Source organism: Ascaphus truei, chromosome 4, assembly GCF_040206685.1.
Source record: "Ascaphus truei isolate aAscTru1 chromosome 4, aAscTru1.hap1, whole genome shotgun sequence".
Classification (NCBI taxonomy): domain Eukaryota; kingdom Metazoa; phylum Chordata; class Amphibia; order Anura; family Ascaphidae; genus Ascaphus; species Ascaphus truei.
In genome coordinates, this window is record NC_134486.1 from 404,495,696 (window position 1) to 404,518,705 (window position 23,010).

Sequence of the window (23,010 nt, forward strand, 5' to 3'; positions counted from 1 at the left end):
CAATCTGCAGATTCAGCAACTTGTTGGCCGATTTTTTTTTTTTTTAATCCACCGAGGGTTTGCTGATGAATCTGCGGATGGGATTCTACATATTCATCAACGGATTACAAAATCTACGGAGTGTATTGGCAATGATAATAAAAAATCCACAAAACGTGAATTGCCCTTTTTAAGATTGATCCTCTGAAATCCGCGGACCAAAGGAACCGGTCGATCCGCTGTGGATCCAATTCTGCCCCAAAATTTGCCCATCTCTAGTGTTAAAAATATTGTGGTGTTATTGACGGTAAGGGAGAGTGTTGGTGTAGCGGTGGCAGTGGATAGGGGAAAGAATATTAATTCTGTTGTGGACACGTTTAGCTTCTGGTAGCGGTGAGACATCCAGGAGGAGATTGCAGAGAGACAGTTGGAGACACAGGACAAGAGAGAGGCAGAGAGGACAGGGGAGTAGAGATAGATTTGGGTGTCATCAACATAAAGATGATACTGAAAGCCAAAAGATTGTACAGCTCAACCCCGTTATAACGCGACCCGTTACAACGCGAATCCACTTATAACGCGATGCAAGCATGGCTCCCAATTTTCGTATTTATGAATACTTTACAACACGATTATTGGTATCTTAAATACTTTATTGTACAATACATACAATTGTACATTATTTCTAACGCGATCCGCTTATAGCGCAATGTGATTCTTTGGACGCCAAGCATAGCGTTATAAGGGGGTTGAGCTGTATTTGTTCACCAAGAGAAGAGGTGTAGAGTGAGAAGAGCAGAGGGCCAAGGAATGAGCCATGTGGGACTCCAACAGAAAGAGGGAGTGAAGAGGATGAGACACCCGAGAAGGAAACACTGAAGGAGCGGTTGGATAGTTAGGACACGAGCAAGGAGAAGGCTGCATCACGAAGGCCAATAGAGTGGAAAATATTTAGGAGAAGGGGGGTGATCGACAGTGTCGAAGCAGCAGCGAGATCCAGGAGAATTAGTATGGAGCAATAACCCTTAGATTTAGCTTTGAGTTGGTCACTTTTGTTAGTGTTGTCTCGGTGGAGTGTAGACGACGAAAACCAAATTGTAAGAGTCAAGCAGGGAGTTGGAAGAGGGAAAGTGAGTTAGGCAGTTATATACAAGTCACTCAAGTACAGTAGGTTGGAGTCAAAGGGGAGAAGGGAGATAGGGCGGTAGTTAGAGGGAGGAAGAGTCACATGAGTTTCCTGAGAATGGGCATGATGAGTGCATGTTTGAAAGAAGATGGGAATGGGCCAGAGGTTAGAAATGTGGGTTAGGGTGGTGCTTAGTGTGCGAGAGAGGATGCGGAGTTGATGTGAGGGAATAGTATTCATGGGGCAGGATGTAGGGTGAGATGATGAGATGAGTGTGGCGAACTCATCTTCGGTCACAGGAGAAAATGAGCTGAGTGGATTCAGGTGTCCGAGGGGCGATAGATGTTGCATGTGGAGCCTTACATGAAGAGATGTCATGTCTGATAGACTTAGGGCCTCATGCAGTAAGCGACGATTATGTGAAATCGGCAAGCTTATCGATTAGTCATGTTATTGGCGTTTTTCCCTCTCCGTATGCAGTAAGTGCCGAATACATTCAAAATCAACCAGAAAACAAATCCGCCCACTCTCACGATGATGAGCCGATCACACACAGGTGTATCGGCGTGCGTGGCGGGGTGCTGTTAGGTTGCACAATCACAAATCTTGCTGAATCAGGCGAAACAAGCATGTTTTTGATTGCGCGCCATATTTAAAGGCAACGTGTACTGCTAATCATTCTCTGTGTTGTTGGGAGTGAGAGAGAGAGAGAGACGCACAGAGCTGGACGATTGAAGATTTGCATATTGACTGAGAGACTTGTTGTGTATTGGGTGAGCTTTGTCCTTTGTTGTTTTGTTTACATCTTTGTCTTGTTTTATATGTGGAAGTGGGTCGTGTGATTGCCTGTACATTTCTTGTCTGTTTTTTGTGAGTGCTGGAAGTATGCCCGCAAAGCGTGGGAAGAGTGATGCTGGTGGGAGTGGGAGTGCTACTCGTGGGAGTACGCGTCGGAGTGAACGTTCTGTTCAGGGGAGTGATGTTGCTGGTGCATCGAGTGGTGTTGCTGGGAGTGGGAGTGCTGTTGTTGGGAGTGGGAGTGCTGGTGCTGCGAGTGGTGTTGCTGGGAGTGGGAGTGCTGTTGTTGGGAGTGGGAGTGCTGTTGTTGGGAGTGGGAGTGCTGTTGCTGTGAGTGGGAGTGCTGGTGCTGGGAGTGGGAGTGCTGTTGCTGTGAGTGGGAGTGCTGGTGCTGGGAGTGCTGGTGCTAGGAGTGTGAGTGCTGGTGCTAGGAGTGTGAGTGCTGGTGCTAGGAGTGTGAGTGCTGGTGCTAGGAGTGGGAGTGCTGGTGCTGGGAGTGCTGCTGGTGGCGCAGTTGCTGATGGGGTGTCTGGTGGTGGCGTGCTTGCTGGTGGCCAGCTTTTGGAGGCTCTTCCATTGGAAGAAGGAGAGTCCAGTCAGCACCAGCCAAGCTCTGACCCTAAACCTGCTCGGAAAAAACGTGTGGAGAAGCCACGTAATCCTCGCTTCAATGACCAGGAAAATAGGGCTCTTGTCACTGGCATTCTGGAGCACTATGACAGTCTCTATGGACATTTAGTAGGTAAGTGTAACTTTACATTTATTATTCAAATACATGTGATCCTAGGTCATCTGAGTTTTGTTCATATGCAAATATGGGTACACAATATCTTTCTATGTTCATTAGTGTGGAAACACAGCTTTTTATCATGCCTTACAAGGACAAATAAACACAGGCGGTCAATTTGCCAGAACTGCATACAATATGAATGCAACCTTGCTTACATGTATAGGTTTAGTAGTGAATGCTCATGTGCTGCACATATTACACATAAAACAGCATGTTTGCTATCTCTTGGAACAGCTAGCAGTGTAGGAAACTGGTGCTTATATTATTATTAATTTACCTCATATCTTTTATATGTTTTTCAAGGGCGGACAAGTGCAGCAAGCAAAAAAGAAATGTGGGACACAATAGTCATTGGTGTCAATGCCTGTGGGAATAGTGTCAGGGACAAGTATCATTGTCGGAAAAGATTTGATGATATTAGGTCCAAATTGAAAAAGAAAATACAAGACCAACGCGTGCATGCTACTGGCACTGGAGGTGGGCCCACACCACAACGTCTCATATTGACTCCATTGGAGGAGCTGCTTCGGCCAAAATTACTTACCGTCGTCGTGGAAGGCTTGGCTGGTGACCGTGACATTGGAATTTATCCGTCACAATTTCCAGCAGGTGATAAATATTACTGTACTAGGCGTGTCGTTGCTTACAGTTATTTTGCATATTTACACTGCTTTTTATACTGTCTTCACAATATAAGCATACCTGCATCTATATATGTATATGTCTGATTCTGTATATATATATCTCAAAATAGACATATATGTAGTAGTCCTACTAAAAGCAGTAACTAATATAGCACGTGCCATTGCGTGCTCATTTACATGTGAATTCCCAAAATGCATAGCTGCAGTGGAAGCAATTGATGGTGGGCGAAGATGGGGAACAACAGGGTAGTACACATGTGTAACACATGTTCATGAGAAATTATTAGTAGCTACAGGTACAGAACAGAAATATGTATCATATTATTGTGTATTTTATTGATTTTACTCCGACAAACATGACATTACTGCCTATTTTAAGCATGCATCAAAGAAATTGCATGTAACGGCCTACAAACATCACTGGCACTAACACATCTATAGTTGCTTATGAAAAGGTCCATTTTTGCTTTATGTCATATACAGACAGCATAATGAGGCACACGTATCATATGTTATGTCATTGTTTTCATAACTTAAACACTGCAGATGACTACTTAGCTCATCTACCATTGTGTTAAAGCAGCTGCAATTAATATCTCATCACAGCATACACTTCAACAGAGGGGGTGGGGTTCAGCACACACACTAATTACAGCCTCATTTCACGGTCAACTTAGTTCACACCATTGGCACCTGTTTCAAGTCATTGAAAGGTGTGGCTGATTAGGCTTTTTGGGGAAGGGAATACCTTTCTTACAACCTGAATAGCACAACTGAAGTTAATCACACTCATTTGAAAGCTTAACTCTAGCTACTAAATGCCCCAACAACTCATTACTTATCAAAGCGTACGTCACACATTAGTTCACTCATATCTATAGTTGAACTACTATGAAAGACACATTATCACACACTGCATGTGTTGTCTTGTTGAGTCACAGCCACATTCAGGTGTGCCACATCTTCGATTAATGTACCACACATATCCTCTACCAAAAACAACACTTTTTGCAATATGACCACCTTCATGATAACCATTGTGAATGGTCATCTCATGATAGTTATGTACATTATGATACTGATATCACTACACAACATATGATTTTTATGTACTCATTTAATCTATTTATCCTCACGCATTACTGCAGAAACATAGTATGTTGTATGTTAGGGAACTCAAAAATTCTAAGTACACAGGCATGTACAGTGTTATTACAACTATTTATGTTCACTTTCACACACATTTTCGGTTAAGGAACTGATGTTGTTAGTTAATCATAAATACAGAACATACAATAAGTGTTTGTTCAATATTTACACATGTAAATGTAAAACTTATGTTATTGTTATATATAGTTGCCCCTGGAGGACATGTGTCACCTGAGATGGAACAAGTGTCTTCACCTGGGTCAGCCAGCTCAACACTACTAGAAGGTGAGTGTATCATTTGCTGGCCATATAATATGTGCTCTTCTATATGTTATGTTGTCATGTGCATTATTTGTTTTGCACATCTTCTTTAAATAGGATTACTTAGTGTCAGTGAAAATTAAGTGTAAGGCAACATGTATTGTGTTAGTGATGTTAATTATCATGTAGGACTTCTGAGTTTAGAGCAACTTTTCATTCATTCATATTTCATACTGAGTCCAAACATTATTCGTAAGTCAAGGTAGTTTTTAATGAGGTTATAAAACGTATGCTAACATGTTAGGTGTTACTTAGGACACAGTACAATTACATAGTAACACAGCATACATTAACATGCCATTTAATAATGTGTACATTTCTTTTTAGAACATCATGGTGATGAGGATGATGAGTATGATGAGGATGACGCCACAGAAGAGACTGAAATACAATCATGTGACCATGAAGAGGTGCCAATAGAAACTGTTGTACCGCCAAATTGTCCATCAACTTCCACATACGATGCAATTGTAGCTTCAGAGGGAAAAATAGTGGACGCAGAAAATCGTCGCCATTCAGACATGATGACAGTGCTGGAAAGGATGATTGGACTGCAGGAAGAAACAGTATCACAATTGGCACATCTCCACAGAGTCTTCATTGAAGTGCCTAAACAGTTGCAAAAAATCAACACCTCATTCGAAGCATTAGTTGTTCAGCAAACACAAGCTAATTACTGGAGAATGACTAATGTACCACAATTCAACACCTCCCAGCCAGGATCTGTTCATGCAGGTCAGTTTTCACCACATTCATCTGATATTCATTCACCAGGCCCAAATGTTACCGGTCAAGTAGCAGACATTGCTGTGCAGGTTCCTGATGACATCCTACCGCTGCCATCTGTACAAATTCAGCAGCAGACACCTACAAAGGAGGCGACAAAAACAAAACAAGACACACATGAAACAGACCAACCATCACTTGTGCAGTGTCTACCAACTTGCTCACATGTGTCACTGGGCACAAGCCCTGTCCGTGAACAGTCACTACCCAAAAGCCCTGTAGGTGAGTCGCTGCCCAAAAGCCCTGTAGGTGAATCGCTGCCCAAAAGCCCTGTAGGTGAGTCGCTGCCCAAAAGCCCTGTAGGTGAATCGCTGCCCAAAAGCCCTGTAGGTGAATCGCTGCCCAAAAGCCCTGTAGGTGAGTCGCTGCCCAAAAGCCCTGTAGGTGAATCGCTGCCCAAAAGCCCTGTAGGTGAATCGCTGCCCAAAAGCCCTGTAGGTGAATCACTGCCCAAAAGCCCTGTAGGTGAGTCACTGGCCACAAGCCCTGTAGGTGAGTCACTGGCCACAAGCCCCGTAGGTGAACAGTCACTGGCCACAAGCCCTGCCCGTGAAGTGCCAGAGGCCACTCAAAGTGGCTCTGTTGTGCCTAAAGTTGGTGGCAAAAGAAAAAGGAAAATTCAAGAGACAACAAGCAGGCCTGTTACTCGCTCGCAAAAGGAACAAAAAAAATAAATGTTATAATTCAGAAAATATGTCTTTGGCCTTGTTTTGTTGACTTCAGATTATCTAATTACTATTGTATGTATGCTGAAGACTGTGTTGTTTCCAAACTTTCAACTATGTTCTTGTACACGTGAAGTTTTGGAAATGTTAACACTCATAATTAATTGTGTTATAAATATTTATGTTGTAATCGTCTGTTCAGTAATGGTCCACCAGGAGCCAGTTGCTAAGTTTAGAGAAGCTGCCATTGACTTTGCAGCAAAACATTGCATTTGGGTGTGTTAATTGATGTAAGAATTGCATATGCATATTAGTCACATGCAATTATTAAAACACCTAAGTAAGTGCAAACATCTTTCTTGTACGTGTACAGCAGGATTATGTGTAAATTATTACTTACCTTTGCCTTGCTTGGCCATTGTAATTTTGTCCTTTAATCAGTTGTGTGTTCGTTTCTATAAAATCTCAGAATGTATAATAATATATATACACACACACACACACACACACACACACTGAGTGAGTGTGAGTGTGAGTGTGTGAGTGTGTATATATATATGTATATGTGTATATATATATGTATATATGTGTATATATATATGTATATATGTGTATATATATATGTATATATGTGTATATATATATATATATATATATATATATATATATATATATATATATAGTACTATATAAACTGGTATACACAAACTAATACACTTCATGCTTCCTTGTGAAAACACTATTTTAATAATACAGGCCTAATGTTTGAGAAATATCCTAAGTATGAGACTCTAACAGTATTGTGCTTAAACAAATGTTTATTACTTAATTCAATCATGTTTCTCACCATTTAAATAGGTTTCATACAAGGTATACTTAATGCCATCAATGTTGTGTGTACTCCTGCAATATAAAAAAAAATTAAATATAATATATAAATATATATATATTTTTATAAGAGATATATTTATATATATATATATATACACACGTATTTAAACTCATGCAGACAGGGAGTTAACCAGACTTTCACATACACACAGAAATGTAAGCGGGGAAAAAACATTTCTTTTTGCAGGTGTGTTTTTACTGATATGCCTGGCTAAGAAATATTTTCACACACTGGTCTTTGTTAGTTTTCAAAAAAACACTATGTGAACGCATTCAAAGTGTAGGGATGTTTTTCACAAACGAGATAAAAGAAGGAGAAATGTTTCTCCCACAGTCCCATATCACGAACCACAACTGTTAACCCAATTAGACAAACAAATCCAATTGGCGTTTGAAATAAGGAGTCAAAGTAGTTAGTTTTGTTGACCTTGACAAGGAAAAACAGGAGTTTGTTAGCCATTCAGCACATTCATTTTGATGAGCAAATAACACAGACCTGCACACAGCTTTTGTGCTACTCAGACATGGCTGATGAATTCGTTAACAATATTAATCCCCTTTTAGGGTATAAGTACATGATCTGTGAAGCCATCTTGAACAGTCGCGGACAGAAAGCAAGCACACGCCAAATCGATGATTTCATTCGAGCAAAATATCCTTATTACCAAGACCGTAAGCATGCACGGAATTTTAATTCCTCAATAAGATTCACTTTATCAAGTAATGACTTTTTTGAACGTGACCAGGATAAGCTACAACACACCTATGGTTTCTGGAAGATTGCCCCGGAAAAACAATTTCTCCTGAAAGACGGCACTTATATTGTCGTGAAAGGCATATTTATTCCTAATGGCAATAGCAATGTATCCGCTACTACTGATCCGTTTGAATCGATACGTGCTGCAATATCTGCAGCCTCCATTCCTGAAACCCACATTGTACAAGAACAAAAGTACTATGATTATGTACCAAGCCTTTCAGCTGAAAATGCATTGGAATGGGAACCGGAAGAAATGAACCTACCTCCCGACCAATTATTTGAAGAAAGCAGTGGCGATTCCTATGAGCGCATCCTGGAGGAGATATGTGCCATACTGGATTCAGCGGTTGGGTTAAGCGTGGATGAAAATGCCTTGCATTTCTGGAGCGACCAGTTGCAGCCAGGCGAAGAGTTAATTCTAGAAGAATGGTAAATATAACAATCGTTATGCGTTGACTCTGCGTTTAAATTTTTTTTTTTTTTGTAACCACCATTTTCACTTTCAATGCGTGGATACAGCGTAACATTGCAGACTGCATAACATGTAGCGATCACAAACAAATTGTTTCCTAATACAATATAGTAGGACCTGAAAGAGTAGTACACATTGCTGACGGAATAAATATACGTACTTTCCTATCCCTTTAAACATATTAGCAACATTTTACCATTACTCTAACACATACCTGTTTTGTTATCATGCAACATCTACAACATTGAAAACCGGGTCCACCACGTATGACGTGGGACCCTTGTCATGGGCCAAGGCGTCCTTAAAAAGGATTAGTGATGTAAGTCCCGCCCCCAAGCGACGTGCGCGCCTCAAAGCCTATTGGCTGTCATGTTTTGTTATAGTAACGGTAACTGCAGTGTGTGATGCGTGCGGCTCAGTGTTTGTAGGCGTACCCTGGGCGTTAGCCGAATGTTAATTGAGTGGGAGGAGTGTTAGCGTGCGTTTCACGCTGGCTTAACATGACGTCACACGTATTGCATTTGCGCATTGTGTTATCGGCCGTGCTTTCTGTTCAAACACGTCTGTTTAAAAAGAATACAGATGTACTCGTTTAGAACGAATGTAGTTTCGTCTTCATTGTATTTGAAATAAAGATGTTATGTTTACTGGTATTTTCAACATGTATTGAACGCACAACGTACGCTTTGTTTTGCGCATGCGCTAACAGTTAGTGGAGCCAAGCATGAAGTGCGTGCGCACACAAAGATGTGCGCGCACATCTTTCAGTATACAGGCAACGTTCACTTCTTATACATAGTTATGCCTGCTACAAATTTAAAGAAACATTACATACTGATGAACAGTTTTACTTCTAACATATAAGTGAGTGACGTGTGTATCTACACAATCATATAGAGCTGCGTAACGCGTTGTCACGGATGCATATCTAGTAAGGTGCCATCTTTGACCATCATGTGTTTGCTGTATTTCAGAGATGTCGGGGAAGATACAATCGGATCAATGTATGATTTCAGAAGAGTCTACCTTTATATGAGATGATTGTGAGGAGGAGCCACCGACTACTATACTACATATGGAACTAATTTTATATTGCTTGCAGCGCTTATTAACAAACAATTAAAAATGTGATACCCTTATGCCTATATTGCATAAGCACTTAATTAACATAATGATGTTGCAAAAGAGTGCCTCATGAATTTTTATTGAGTGTTCTTTAATGACTACTAACATTTTATGACATGGTGTGTTTTATATATAACAACCATTCCCACTCTGCTAACACATTTGTGTATTCTAATATGTAATGGAACGTATGACTGTCGAAACTATGTAACAATAATAATAATAATATGAGCATGTTCATGTATAGGGCTGCTAGTTGTACGCAGCGATTTACAGACACATGTTTCAGCCTGAGGTCCCTGGCCCGTGGAACGTACAAATGTTTTTTTGCCGCATGAGGCACAGGGAGATAAAGTGACTTGGCCAAGGTCACAAGGAGCCCACACCGGGAATTGAACCAGACTCCCCTGCTTCAAACTATCAGTGCCAGTGTGTGTCTTTACTCAGTGAGCCACTCCTTCTCCCAATGTAAAGGACACTTACAACCAAGTAGCCATTTATTTTTAAAATCTCTTGTTACATGGGTATGTAGATAAAATGGTTTGGGACTGTAGCAAATAATGTTACTGGCCAGATGTTATGGTCCCCTCCAATGCATGATGTTCTGAATATGACATCACCATCATGTTATGAAGTACGTTTCTGTGTATATTTCATTAACCTAACTAACTATAGTTTACTGTGTTTATTAATCGTTTAGAAATACATAGTATAGTCAATATGATGATATAAGCTACCATAATAAAGCTGGTGTTATCATTTGTCGGTGTTATACATGGATCCTACACCAATTGATAGAGACACAAACAGTTGTCTTAAAAAGTGTGTCTATGGTGAGCTTCCGGTGACGTCACCAGGGATGGTCGGGTGAAAGAGGAGCTCCGTGGATCCTACTGAATAAACTACTATAAAAGGACACCTAAAAGCCTGAATTTTTTTCCCCAACTCGGCTCAGGAGGAGAGGCAAACACCCCAGAATGACTTCCAAGGGCAAGAAGCAAACAGCCCAAGGGGTTTCAAACTACTTTACCCCGACTCAGAAGAGAACGGAGGAGCAGGGGAAAAAGCAAGATGGCGGCGGAGCACGCCGCTCACCAGCCACCTCGGGGGAGAATGTACACCCAGAGGAGAGGGAACCCCTGACAAGGGAATATATGGAGGAACTGTTTACCGCCATGCATGCCAAGCTTCACCTATCCCTACAAGCAGATATTAAAGAAGCAGTGCGGGACATGAGAGAGGAAATCTCCTCGCTAACGTCCAGGGCGACTGAGACAGAGGCTAAGGTGGAAGGAGCCCTAAATCGGCAGGCGGCAATGGAGGAAGAAATAAGATGCCTGAAGGAGGAGATCGAAACCCTAAAGGAGAGCCAGGAAGAACAAGAAAATCGAGACAGGCGCCAGAACATCCGAATTAGGAATGTCCCTGAAACTGTCGCCCCCACACAAATAAAGGCATACCTCCTGGAGCTGTTTACCACGATATGTACAGACATCCCAGAGGGAGACCTCGAGATCGATAGGGCCCACAGAGCTCTGGGGCCCAGGTCGGAAGACCCCAATAGGAGGCGCGACATAATCGTGAGGCTGCATAGCTACACCACTAAAGAAAGAATTCTAACGGCCTCCCGCGAAACAGAGCCCCTCACCTTCCAAAATGATATCATACAACTCTTCAGCGACCTCTCAAAAAGAACTGTCCTCCGGCGCAAGGAACTGAAGCCCCTTACCTCCTTCCTCCGAGAGAAAGATGTGAAATACCGATGGGGCTTCCCGTTTAAACTAATCGTCAACAAGGGAGGGAGGTTCTTCACAATGAAACACCCCGAGGACATGCTGCCGTTCGCCCAAGCGCTAGGCCTGACACCCCCACCATCGTGGATGTCGACCCCCCCACACCGGGGGAGAGAAGAGCAAAGAGACGGCCCTGCACGAGCATCCGAGAGGATCGCCGCCCTCCAACAGAAGACAACGAGGGACAAATAAATAAATAAATAAATACAGGACTTACCCTTGATCCCCCGGACCTGAAGAATGCGAAGATTACTCCACTGCTCCACTGCTCCGGGGACGGAGCCTCAGTGCGACTTCCCCGGAGGATGGCCGACACGTGCTCTGCCTGCCAACTCCCTTCCCGCGAGACGAGGACCAGAACTGGATCACGCCGAGACTACCGCCTACCCGGAAGAATCCCCCCGTCAAGAAGTCCCTCCAGACGGCAAACCTAGCCACCCCAACCACTTTGTTCCTGCCCCGGCGCAATGGCCCCCCCGATCGGAATGGAGGAGGGCAGGGCGACTCCCGAGACGCAGCGGAATCAACTCCGGCCCAGCTTGATCGAACGGGGAGCAGCGGAGGGTTTGTGGGGACTGTGGGGGGCGGCGGGAGGGATTCGCTACCCATAGAGACCCGAGGAACGGGTCAATTGCTACGCCGTCCGCCCGAAGGGCCCCCCCCTTGTTCTTCCCTCCTTCCCCATGTTTAACAGGGGAGAGCCCCTGACAGTAGTATTGGGGGAAAAACCCCATCTGACGCCCCGCACCCCACCTCCCCCTTACCTATCCCCCCATCCCCCTTACCTATCCCCCCATCCGCGGGAAAACGAGCCCAGGTTTAAAAAAAAAAAACACTCCCCCTTCCTGTCCCCTTTCCCCCAGACGATACATGGGCGCATAAAACAATAAAAGGAATCCCTGCATAGAACTTAGGTGTTCCCCTAGCAAACTGCCAAAAAATCATAGGGGCACAAATTAAAATTAAAGCCAATAGTCTACTCACAGGAGTCAATGGGCGCCCGGGGCTCCGGTCCCAACTTTGTGGGGAAGTGAAATATAGCTGTGAGCTCCACCTGCTGGACAAACTAAAGAACACCTACACTGATGCTTAAAATCGAAATGCATGATAAATGTGAAAATGTAACCCTTGAAAGGGAATGTTGAAAGCTCCCGCTATTGATGTTCCTTGAGCCCTGTACATGACCCCCCCATGCGTCAATGTGTCGATATAGTGGGGAATGCCAAGGAGACCCGTCATTTAACCCATACAAGTCCACGCAACTACCCCCCTCCCCCCTCACCTCTCACCTCTCCCCCCTCACCTCCCCCCCCCTCCCCCCTCACCTTCCCCCCCTCCCCCCTCACCTCCCCCCTCACCTCCCCCCATCCCCCCTCACCTCTCCCCCCTCACCCCTCTCAAAAAAAAAAAAAAGCTGAAAAACCCCAGCTCAGTGGATACAGGTCTCCGGCCCACATAACCCCCCCCCCCCCCCCGAGTTGATAGACAGTTCAAAGTATGATGGATGTTGGTCCCTTCCGGATAGGCACAAATATAGACCCTCCCCCCCTATTCACCCCCCCCACCTACACCACCCAACCCCTCCCATCCACCCACCTTACCACCACCCCTCTTTTTCCCCCCACCCCCTCAACCTCCCTCGCCCCCCCTTCCCTCACCCCCCCTACCTACCCCCCTACCCACCACCCCCCTCCCCCCCCAGAATAGGCCTTTTCCCCATGGTCCCAACCTAAACCCCTGAGCCTGTACCAAAGGTGTAATAGATAAAAATAAGGAAGGGTCCACGTCTCCCCACCTGACCTAAAGAGGCGGCAGATCCAGATTCACCTCCAAAGGGCCTTAAGCCCAACAACCGGTTAGTAGACTACCGGTCTCCACTTTTACTAGGCTACTCTGAAGCCTAGCCTCTCTCTTTTTCCTTTTCACAACTCCATGCTGACACTGTCCCAGCAGGACCCCCTCCTCCCTTCCCGTCCCAGTCTTTCCCTTTCCCCGTTCTTCTTCCCTCCCCCCTCTCCTAGGGGGGGCGACGATAACCTAGGTGATTATGCCCCACAGACTACACGGCCCCGAACTTTAAAGGAGGTAAAAGAGGCACCAAAGCAGGCCCTCACTGTTGGGAAAGGTGAGGCTCAAGGATATTTCACTGCCAAAAGCCCCTATGGCTAGCCCCTCTACAATCAAATTGGTCTCTCTTAATGTGAAAGGCCTACAAAACAATAGAAAAAGACGACTAGCCCTCCAAGAAATGAAGAGGTCTGGCGGAGATATCATCTTCCTCCAGGAGACGCACTTTACATCTCAAAACCCGCCCAAAACATTCCAAAACGCATTCCCTTTGGGGTTTTATTCCTCATTTAGCAGTAAAAGAAGGGGAGTTGCTATTTTAGTCCGTCAAGGAACCCCATTCAGTCAAACAAAGACAGTAATAGATCCAGAGGGTAGATTTATTGTGGTATATGGAACACTCTCAGGCACAGCGATCGCTCTGGTCAACTTGTACGCCCCAAATGAAAATCAGACAATTTTTCTGAGAAAAGTATTAGAGGATTTAGACCCAGAATACCTATCTTCTGTAATAGTGGGGGGAGATCTAAACATGGTCCTAAACCCAACAGAGGACAAATCACTCACCCCAGGCCGACCAAACACACCCCAGTCTATAAGCAAGGGGAAGAGATTCAGAGAAATACTTAAAGAATTTTCAGTAATAGATATATGGAGAACCCAACACCAGGGCCAAAGAGACTATACATTTTTCTCGGCACCCCACCAGACCTACTCTCGCATCGACTATTTCCTGGGATCAAGGAACGTCCTAGAGGCCGCCACATGCTCAGACATAGGCCCGACAACCTGGTCGGACCATGCGCCAATCACCTTAACACTATCGGTCCCCTTCGTAAAAACCTTCTCCTATAATTGGAAATTAAATGACACACTATTAAATTGCCCAGAGGTGGAGAGGAAGATCAAAAAGGCACTTAAGGAGTACTTTATTAATAACTGTGGCACGGTCTCATCACCCGCTATACTATGGGAAGCCCATAAAGCAGCAATCAGAGGTAATTTTATCTCCATTGCCTCCCATAAGAAAAAAATTAAGGCAAAAATAATAAAGGATCTGACAGAGAAAATAACTAATTTGGAACAAAAACATAAAACTAACCCATCTAAAAGAATATATAAAGCATTGACCACCACTAGAAATGAGTTAAAAAACATCCAACTTGAAAGTGTGGAAAAAGCCCTTAAATGGACAAACCAAAGATACTACGACAAGGGTAACAAGGCCGATAGACTGTTAGCCTCTAAGTTAAGAGGCGTACAAAAACGATCCCAGATCACGGCGATTAGGAGTGGGTCTGGCGGGGTCCTATACAACGAGAAGAAAATAGCGGACGAATTTACTAAATTTTACTCCAAACTTTACAATTTGAAAACTCAGAAGGGGGCCTCGGAGTCGGCAAGGGCGGAAGCAATTTCAAGCTACCTTGCTGACTGTGATCTCCCCACGTTGACGGAGGAAGAAAATTCCCACCTCAACTCCAAAATCACTAAAGAAGAACTGATATCCGCAGTAAAAGCCTCTAAAATATCTAAAGCACCAGGCCCAGACGGCTTCTCCAATACCTATTACAAAAGGTTTCTCCCAATCTTAACCCCACATTTGCTAAGCCTGTTCAATTCATTCCTGGAAGGGAACCCTATCCCTTCATCAATGTCCCTAGCTAACCTGGCCATTATTCACAAAGAAGGGAAAGATCCGACACAATGCGGGAGCTACAGACCCATTTCACTTCTAAATAATGACTTGAAACTATATAGTAAAATCTTGGCGAATAGACTAAACCCTATTCTGCCAAGATTAATAAACATTGACCAGGTGGGGTTCGTCCTGGGGCGCCAAGCCTCAGACAATACCAGAAAGATCTTTGATATTATTGAACACGTCCATCTTACAAACTCCAAGGCAATGCTATTAAGCTTAGATGCAGAGAAGGCATTTGACAGAATTGATTGGCTTTTCCTTACCAAAACATTAGAGAAATTCGGCTTCAAAGATACATACCTAGAAGGAGTTCAAGCGCTGTACCAAAACCCATCAGCAATTGTAAAATTGCCTGGAGGAAACTTAGAGAGATTCCAAATAAGAAATGGTACAAGACAGGGTTGCCCCTTGTCCCCCCTTCTCTTTGCTCTCACCATAGAACCTCTGGCGGCTAAAATTCGAAATAATATAAATATTCAGGGCATAACGATTGGAAAAGCAAATTATAAAATTTCCCTGTTTGCCGATGATATTATCCTAACACTAACCAAACCTCAAACCTCCCTTCCTAATCTCCAAAAGGAGCTTGAGGACTTTGGGGGTATATCGGGATACAAGATTAACAGTGATAAATCAGAGGCCCTAAATCTCAGCCTAACAGAGCCAGAAGTGAAACTAATTAAAATAAATTTTGCATACAAATGGAGCCCTTCATACATCAAATACCTGGGAGTGAATGTATCAAGGGACTACCAGTCACTATATCAGTATAACTACCCAGCTCTCTTTGACAAAATCAAAAAGGATTTGAGCAAGTGGGAAGATTATCAGATATCGTGGATCGGAAGGATGATATCTCTAAAAATGAATATACTCCCAAGGTTACTGTATTTTTTTCAAACCCTCCCGGTCCATGTCCCCGGCTCAGAGCTTAAAAACATCCAAAATAGGATGTTCCATTTCATTTGGCAAGGCAAAAGACCCAGAGTAGCCCGATCGGTTCTGTTGTCATCACGGGGGAGAGGGGGCATGGGGGTCCCGGACATCCAGAAATATTATCAGGCCGCTCAGCTAAAACAAGCGGTACTATGGAATACAGATCAGACCCAAAGATGTTGGCTCCAAATAGAAGCACATTATGCTAAAGTGCCTTCCCTGCCAGCATGCCTATGGAGTATGGAAAGAGGAGATATGCCACCGCAAAAATTTAAACTAAGAACAGCAAGGCACACATGGGAAGTCTGGCTAAAAACTAAAATCAAATATAAGCTCGCCTCTACGGGCTCACAGCTTACACCAATATTTGATAATCCTAAATTTCCCCCGGGGTGTGCATCAAAACAGTTTGACCAACTAAAGTCAAAAGGAATAAAGACACTGATGGATATACTGTGCCTAGGAAGTCTCTTAAGCTACAGGGATCTGAAAGCGAAATATAAAATACCAGATTTGGATGCGTTTAAGTACCTCCAAATTAGGCACTTTGCCCAAAAGACTTCTCCAAACCCGGAATTCCCTTTACCCACTGGATTTGAGAGACTATGCAAGTCTGACTCAGACCAAAGGGGACTAATCTCCAAGATCTATTCAGAAATGGAAACAAGGGAAGGACCCCCTAGGCATGACTACATGCTTAAATGGGCCGCCGACCTGAATGTAACTATTGAAGAGGAAGATTGGGAAGAAATCTGGGTAGCGGCCTCTGAGACATCTATATGCACCACCACAAAGGAAAACATTTATAAAATACTCTACTACTGGTATCTCACGCCAGTGAGACTAAAACAAATCTACCCTCTGGCATTGGATCTGTGTTGGAGAGGCTGTGGTCAAAGGGGAGACATGGCCCACATATGGTGGACATGCCCAGAAATTAAGAAGTACTGGACTACGGTCCAAAATTTAATAAAAGAGGTCACAGACCTCGAGTTACCCATTGAACCACTGACCTACCTACTGGCCAGACCAATTGAGGAAATTGGTCGACCAACTAGGAAATTAATCTCCTTTATCCTCACAGCGGCGAGGTGTGAAGTAGCGTCTTCCTGGAAGAAGGTAGCCCCCCCCACTAAGGGAATGATAAAAAAAAGAGTCAACGAAGTGATGCTGATGGAAAAGCTCACAGCCTACCTAAAGCAGAAAACTAAACCATTCGAAAGGGTGTGGGAACCGTGGTTGACACTATAGGAAAGGACTCCCCTCCCCTACCCCCACCCCCCCCCAAGCAAAACAGGAATCCCCTCGGGGAGGACGATCAGCCCTAATAACTGGGACGCAGGCCGCCCAGAAGAAGACACTCTCTCCCCCCCCCCCCCTTTTTTTTTTTTTTTTTCCCACCCCTTCCCTCCCTCCCCCCCTCTGTGCTCTCTTTTATCTTTCTCCTACTTTGGAACTATACTAAGCTTCCCCCTCTTGGGAAGTGATCTTTGTGGGCAAATTACCTTGCCCCCCTTCCACAAAATTTGAAAATGGTGTTATGTATTGGGATGTAAATATTGACACTTGTATATATGTAACTGTGTATCTACCCAATAAAAATGTTTGGAAAAAAAAAAAAAAAAAGTGTGTCTATGCTAGTGATGAATGTGCTCCCGTAAGTAAACAAATAAGTACAGTTATCCCCTTTTCTCCAACCACCTCTATATTACATTAATGGAAATTATAAGGAAACATACATAAAATGTGATGAAATGTGAGTAATCATTTTGTAATACAATGCACATGAAAGCTCAAGAGTAGCTAAATGCATATACATGATACAGAAAGTACATATATGTAACATTTGTGTTTAAACCAATATGTTGGGTTTTTAGTTCCAATAATTATAGGAAGATTGAGGTAGCCACATCTTATGAGAGATGTCAGCAAATATACATACCATGATCAGTCATACTGGAGATATACCTATAATGCAAAGGAACAATATATAAATTGCAAACATTGACATGCCATCTTCAGTACCGTAAACAACACAGCAAAGTGTGTATTTGGTGTTAAATGTACAACACCATGTATATTTCATGACATTCAAAATGTAAATCAGCCTGGTGTACACATCATATGGATGTACATGTTACACTGCACCAATAACATTGTATGTAAGCATACTAGAAGCATGAATGATTATGGGCATAATATGTGTTTTGTCTTAGCATAAGGAATAACACAATGCTAAAATATTATTGCTTTGTTACCCAAGTTGTATTCACATACACACAACTAAAGTACAATTGAAGAGGGATTATATAACCTGTGCAACAATAACATACCGGTGCCACATCCCTTTGTGCACACAGCAGAGAAAAGAAAGGTGTGCAACCCATATTCATCTGTGTCCTAACAGAAGGGTATATAAAAAAACATTATTGTTAAGATAACATAATGTAAGTATAAAAGTAGAACTTGGAACATATCTGTTTTTACTTACAAGAAAAAAATGAATTGATGAGATTCTGGCGTGTCTGGCCACCACTGGCTGTTTGTTCATTTTCAGCAGCTACATGGGTGGGATGCTCGTCTACCAAAGCCTCAGCTAGGTCTGACTGTACATTGTGCCTGAGTGCAACATTGTGCAAAATGCAACAGGCAAGGATAATATCAGACACTTTTTGAGGCTTGTATAGAAGAGCCCCACCAGTTCTGTCCAGACACCTAAACCTGGTCTTGAGTAGGCCAAATGTCCTCTCTATAACAGATCTTGTAGATATATGGGCTGCATTGTACCTGTCCTCTGCTTCAGTTTGAGGGTTTAGCACCGGAGTCAAGAGCCACGGCCTAATTCCGTATCCTGAGTCACCTATAATGAATGGAGCACACATAAGCTGACATTAGTGATCAAATTGTACAATGCCAACATTCCTAAATCAACATGTGTTTTGTGTTAGAACATGTAAATATGTACTCACCCAGCAGCCAACCAGGTTCAAAATGTCCCTCTTCGAACGCATGGAAGACTGAAGAGTTCCTCAGGATAGAGGAATCGTGACTGGAACCAGGGAACTTGGGTACCACATGCATTATCCTCATCGTGGCATCACATACCACCTGTACATTGAGTGAATGGTAGTGCTTCCGATTGCGGTACACATGCTCACTCTGACTAGGTGCAATCAAAGCAACATGTGTGCAATCGATTGCACCCAGCACAGATGGTATCCCTGCTATATTATAAAAGCCAGTCCTGACTTCCAGCCACTCTGTTGCCTCTGTAGGAAAATGAATATAATTCCTAGCGCGTCTATTGAGTGCATAGAGAAACTGGGTCAAGGCCCGCGAGAATGTAGATTGCGAGACCCCGCCCACTATGCCCACAGTTGTCTGGTATGACGCGGAAGCAAGATAATGTAATGAGCACAGCATTTTAACAAGCCCAGGGACTGCACGACCTCTGGCTGTGAAAAAATCTAAATCCCCCCTTATCTCCTCATAAAGAGCTAAGATTGCTGCTGAACTCAAACGATAGCGACTTACAATCTCCTCCTCACTCATCCCATCTAACAGGGTTCTCTCCCTGTACAGACGCGGACGAGGCACAAGTTGTCTCCTCTGTCTTCTCCTCTGATCTCCTGTCCCTCTACCTGTCCCTCGGCCTGTCCCTCTCCCTGTCCCTGTCGTATCCGCGTCACTGTCACTGTCCCTCGGTGTGTCCCTACCTTGCCCTATATCATTCTCTTGATCAGCAAGCATGTCATAGAAAAGAATGTTCCTGCGTCTCCTAAACATTCGCAACATTTTGAAATGAGTAGCTGTGAATGAGCAGGTAATGTGCGTCCTTTAAATAGGTATGTGATGATGTCAGGTGACATAGTAAAATGCAAGGTGTTACATTAACATAATAAAGTACTTCTGTGGCAAGCTGTGTGCACTTGTTGTTCTAAGTATTTGTTGTGTGTATTCTGCAGGGAATGATGATATTTGGCAATGATGTGACGTGAAGCTTTGTACAAAGATTGCTTGCAAATAAATAGTTGCATGTGCAATGCATGTAACACTTGTGAACGCAAGAGTCAGTCATGTAATGAGACAAAAAGGCTGAGATTGACGTGGGAAAAGTTTTGTGTAACATGTGTAATTATCCATGTTATTGTGACATGTTGGCAACAATGAATAGTCGTGTGCATATGCATGCATTTGTGTAAGGAGGATAGTTGGTATAGAATGAGTTTACAAGGTGTCCCAATGATGAATTACTGTACATGTGTGTATAAGTTAGGTTGAAGTGCTTGTAATGCAACGGTTACAATGTAAACATGCAATGTGATTGAGCGTCCAATAAGTGACGTCATGAAAATAGGGAGGACCCAAAAGTATATGTAAACATGAGAAGACAGATGTACATGAACGTTTAAAGATGCGTGTCACATTACAAGCATTGTGTAATGTAAAGGAAGATGAATATACTGTGTATGTGTGACATGTGTGACATGTGTAACATCATGTAAATAATTGTCGCTGAGTTGAGTAAAATGTGTGCTATGATGTGAGGTTCTCCTTTAAGAGTGTAGTATAGTATTTTCCCTTGCCACATCATCACATGATGAGTAATGTGACCCGCAAATGCTGAAAACATGTAAAAGTCGAATGTTATGCAAATAAGACACATCAGCTGTGACACAATGCAGGGAATGCCCCCACACTGTAATGCAAATCCCCCTTGTATTGTGAGCAATGAAACGTAAACAGTACTATACTGTTATACGTCCCCGCTCCATTGACTTCCATTGATGTACAGAAGATTTTTTTTTTCTAAGTGCCGTTCCGGCAGCCTTAGCGATCGTTCTCCCGTCCAAACTGCCAACTTTAGTTGGCGGGAGAAATCGGCCATAACATCTCAATTTCGTAGTGCCGATCAGCCCCGATAAGCTGTTTTTTTTTGTTGAATCCAGCCGATTTAAAAAAGTGGCGATCAGTGTCGAAAACAGGCTTATCGGCAGGCGACTGGCCATAACCAAATTATCGGCTCCGAAACCTGGCGATATGAAGCACTTATCGGCGCTTACTGAATCTCAAACCCAATTTTGGCTATAACATGGCCATATTTCCCTTATCAACGCTTACTGCATGAGGCCCTTAGTCTTGTCCGTGTAAATAGAGCACATTATAAGTTACTCATTTCTGATGTCGCTGCCTATGAAGCGGTTCAAATCCTAGTGTCAGTTCTCTGTGTGACCTTGGGAGAGGCACTACAATTAGATTGTAAGCTCCATGGGGCAGGGACTCGAGCCAGCAAAATGTGCAGCGCTGCGTACACTTTCAGCGCTATGTAAGGGTGAAAATATTACTATTATGTTTACTAACCAGTGCTGCTTCATAAGATACCTTCCGGTACCGGCTAGTAAGTCTGGCCCCTCATGGCCAATTCGACATGTTATTCTGCATCATTGCATGTTAATTGCTCTTTAATCAGTGAAGTATCTTTGCAGCTCCTGCGATTTGCAGTCATCGCTCACGTGGCCGCCTGCGTTGTATTGCTGCATGATCCTGCAATGCATTGCTGGGTAATGTATTTTTGTTTAATCTATAAAAATGTTTTACCCGGAAGTAATACATAGAGAGTTACCGCTCGGTTTCAAGTGTTAATGGCTGTTCCAGCGCTGAATGGGTTACTTTTATTTCCTCTGTCCATGTCATACAGCTCACTTCGCTCCTCTATTCTTAAATATTCTTTTGTGTTGGCCTCTTCCGTTTATGGAAGTCTGTATACAGGTGATATACGGTATATTGTTTCCACATGCATAATACAATTATTTTCCTTATGTCAGCGGGGAATTATATGAAATTTCTTTACAAAAGTAAACAGGGCTTCCTGTTTCAAACATCAAACAGCTGTGAAAGAGACAAATGGACATATTTTTTATCAGCGTTTCTCTAAATCTATTGTATAGCGTGTGCTTTGTGTTACAGTATTTGGCGCCAACCATGATACAATTTTATGCCATGTATAGGAAACTATACATTTTAAAACATTCAGTCCTAACTAGGTGATATCTGATAAATACTATTTAAGAAATAACTTACATTTTTCTAGCGGATTCTTCGTCCAGTGGTTTTGTGGGTGTATTAAAGTGATTTATAGTATCTAGTCAAATTACGTAAACATTCTGTGACAATAATGTTCTAAGAACAACTTGTGTTTGAGCTTGTTTTTAAAGCTAAACGTTTATTATAGTTGAGAGGCATTCGGACAGTCATCTGTTAGAATACTGTACGTCACAGATTATTGAGCTACTGTATATTACTACTGTAAGGGGGTCACCCCCGGTTCCCCTGATTTTACCCCTGTGGCAGTGGGGGAAGGGGACGGTGACTTCTCCCGGCGGGCACCGCCCTCTTGGTTTTGGCGCGAGCTTCGCCCATGCGCAGTAAAGATCGCGCACGCGGTCCCCATAGAAAAGAGCTTTGCCAAGGACTACAATTCCCAGCAGCCTCTGGGGACTGCACTTTCACCCTTGTCACAGGCAGCATTGAAGCCAATAGAGCTGGCAGATTCTCATGCTGCAGAGTTGCAACAATATTGTGTGCAGACAGGGTTTTTGTCAGTTGGAGCACCTAGTCAGTCAGACCCAGGAGAAGCCAAGGAAAGGAGGTAGGGTGCAGGAGACAGTGACTCCCTGCACTAGGCCAGCAGCCCCAAAGGCCCAAGTTAGCTCGGAGTCGCCCAGTGGAGTGAGTGTTGCCAGGGACAGCCCTCAGGTTAGGGACCCTGTCACTTACAGGAGCTGGGGAGCTGTGAGGGAAGGAAGGGTGCGGGGAGTGAGTGCAGCTCCTGCACCCAGATAGGTACCCACATCCCAGGTAGGCCCCAACTCCCCACCAGGTTAGTGGGTAATTGAATAGGGACGGCCCAAGATAGGGACACTGCCCTTAGTGTCAGTGTGCTGTCTTGTCAGAGTCACGGCTGTCAGTGCCGTGAGGTCTGACAGGCAGGCACAGTGTTGTG

The 23,010-nt window shown here is 43.6% G+C and overlaps 1 protein-coding gene across 1 annotated transcript; it reads left to right on the top strand.

Annotated features, from left to right (window-relative positions):
- The first annotated feature begins 4,704 nt into the window (after nucleotides 1–4,704).
- LOC142492447 (uncharacterized) lies at nucleotides 4,705–10,487 on the top strand. Its single transcript, XM_075595085.1, has 3 exons — nucleotides 4,705–4,771; nucleotides 5,135–5,869; nucleotides 10,462–10,487. Exons 1-3 carry the CDS (start codon nucleotides 4,723–4,725, stop codon nucleotides 10,485–10,487), a joined length of 810 nt encoding a protein of 269 aa, XP_075451200.1. The 5' UTR covers nucleotides 4,705–4,722.
- Nucleotides 10,488–23,010: the final 12,523 nt, after the last annotated feature.

What these genes read in the sequence shown, in the direction of transcription:
- LOC142492447 (XM_075595085.1), top strand. Translation starts at nt 4,723, where the DNA reads ATGGAACAAGTGTCTTCACCTGGGTCAGCCAGCTCAACACTACTAGAA. An exon ending in CAGCTCAACACTACTAGAAG is followed by an intron (nt 4,772 to 5,134) that starts GTGAGTGTATCA and finishes ATTTCTTTTTAG; the next exon opens with AACATCATGGTGATGAGGAT. An exon ending in GCTGCCCAAAAGCCCTGTAG is followed by an intron (nt 5,870 to 10,461) that starts GTGAGTCGCTGC and finishes AACTCGGCTCAG; the next exon opens with GAGGAGAGGCAAACACCCCA.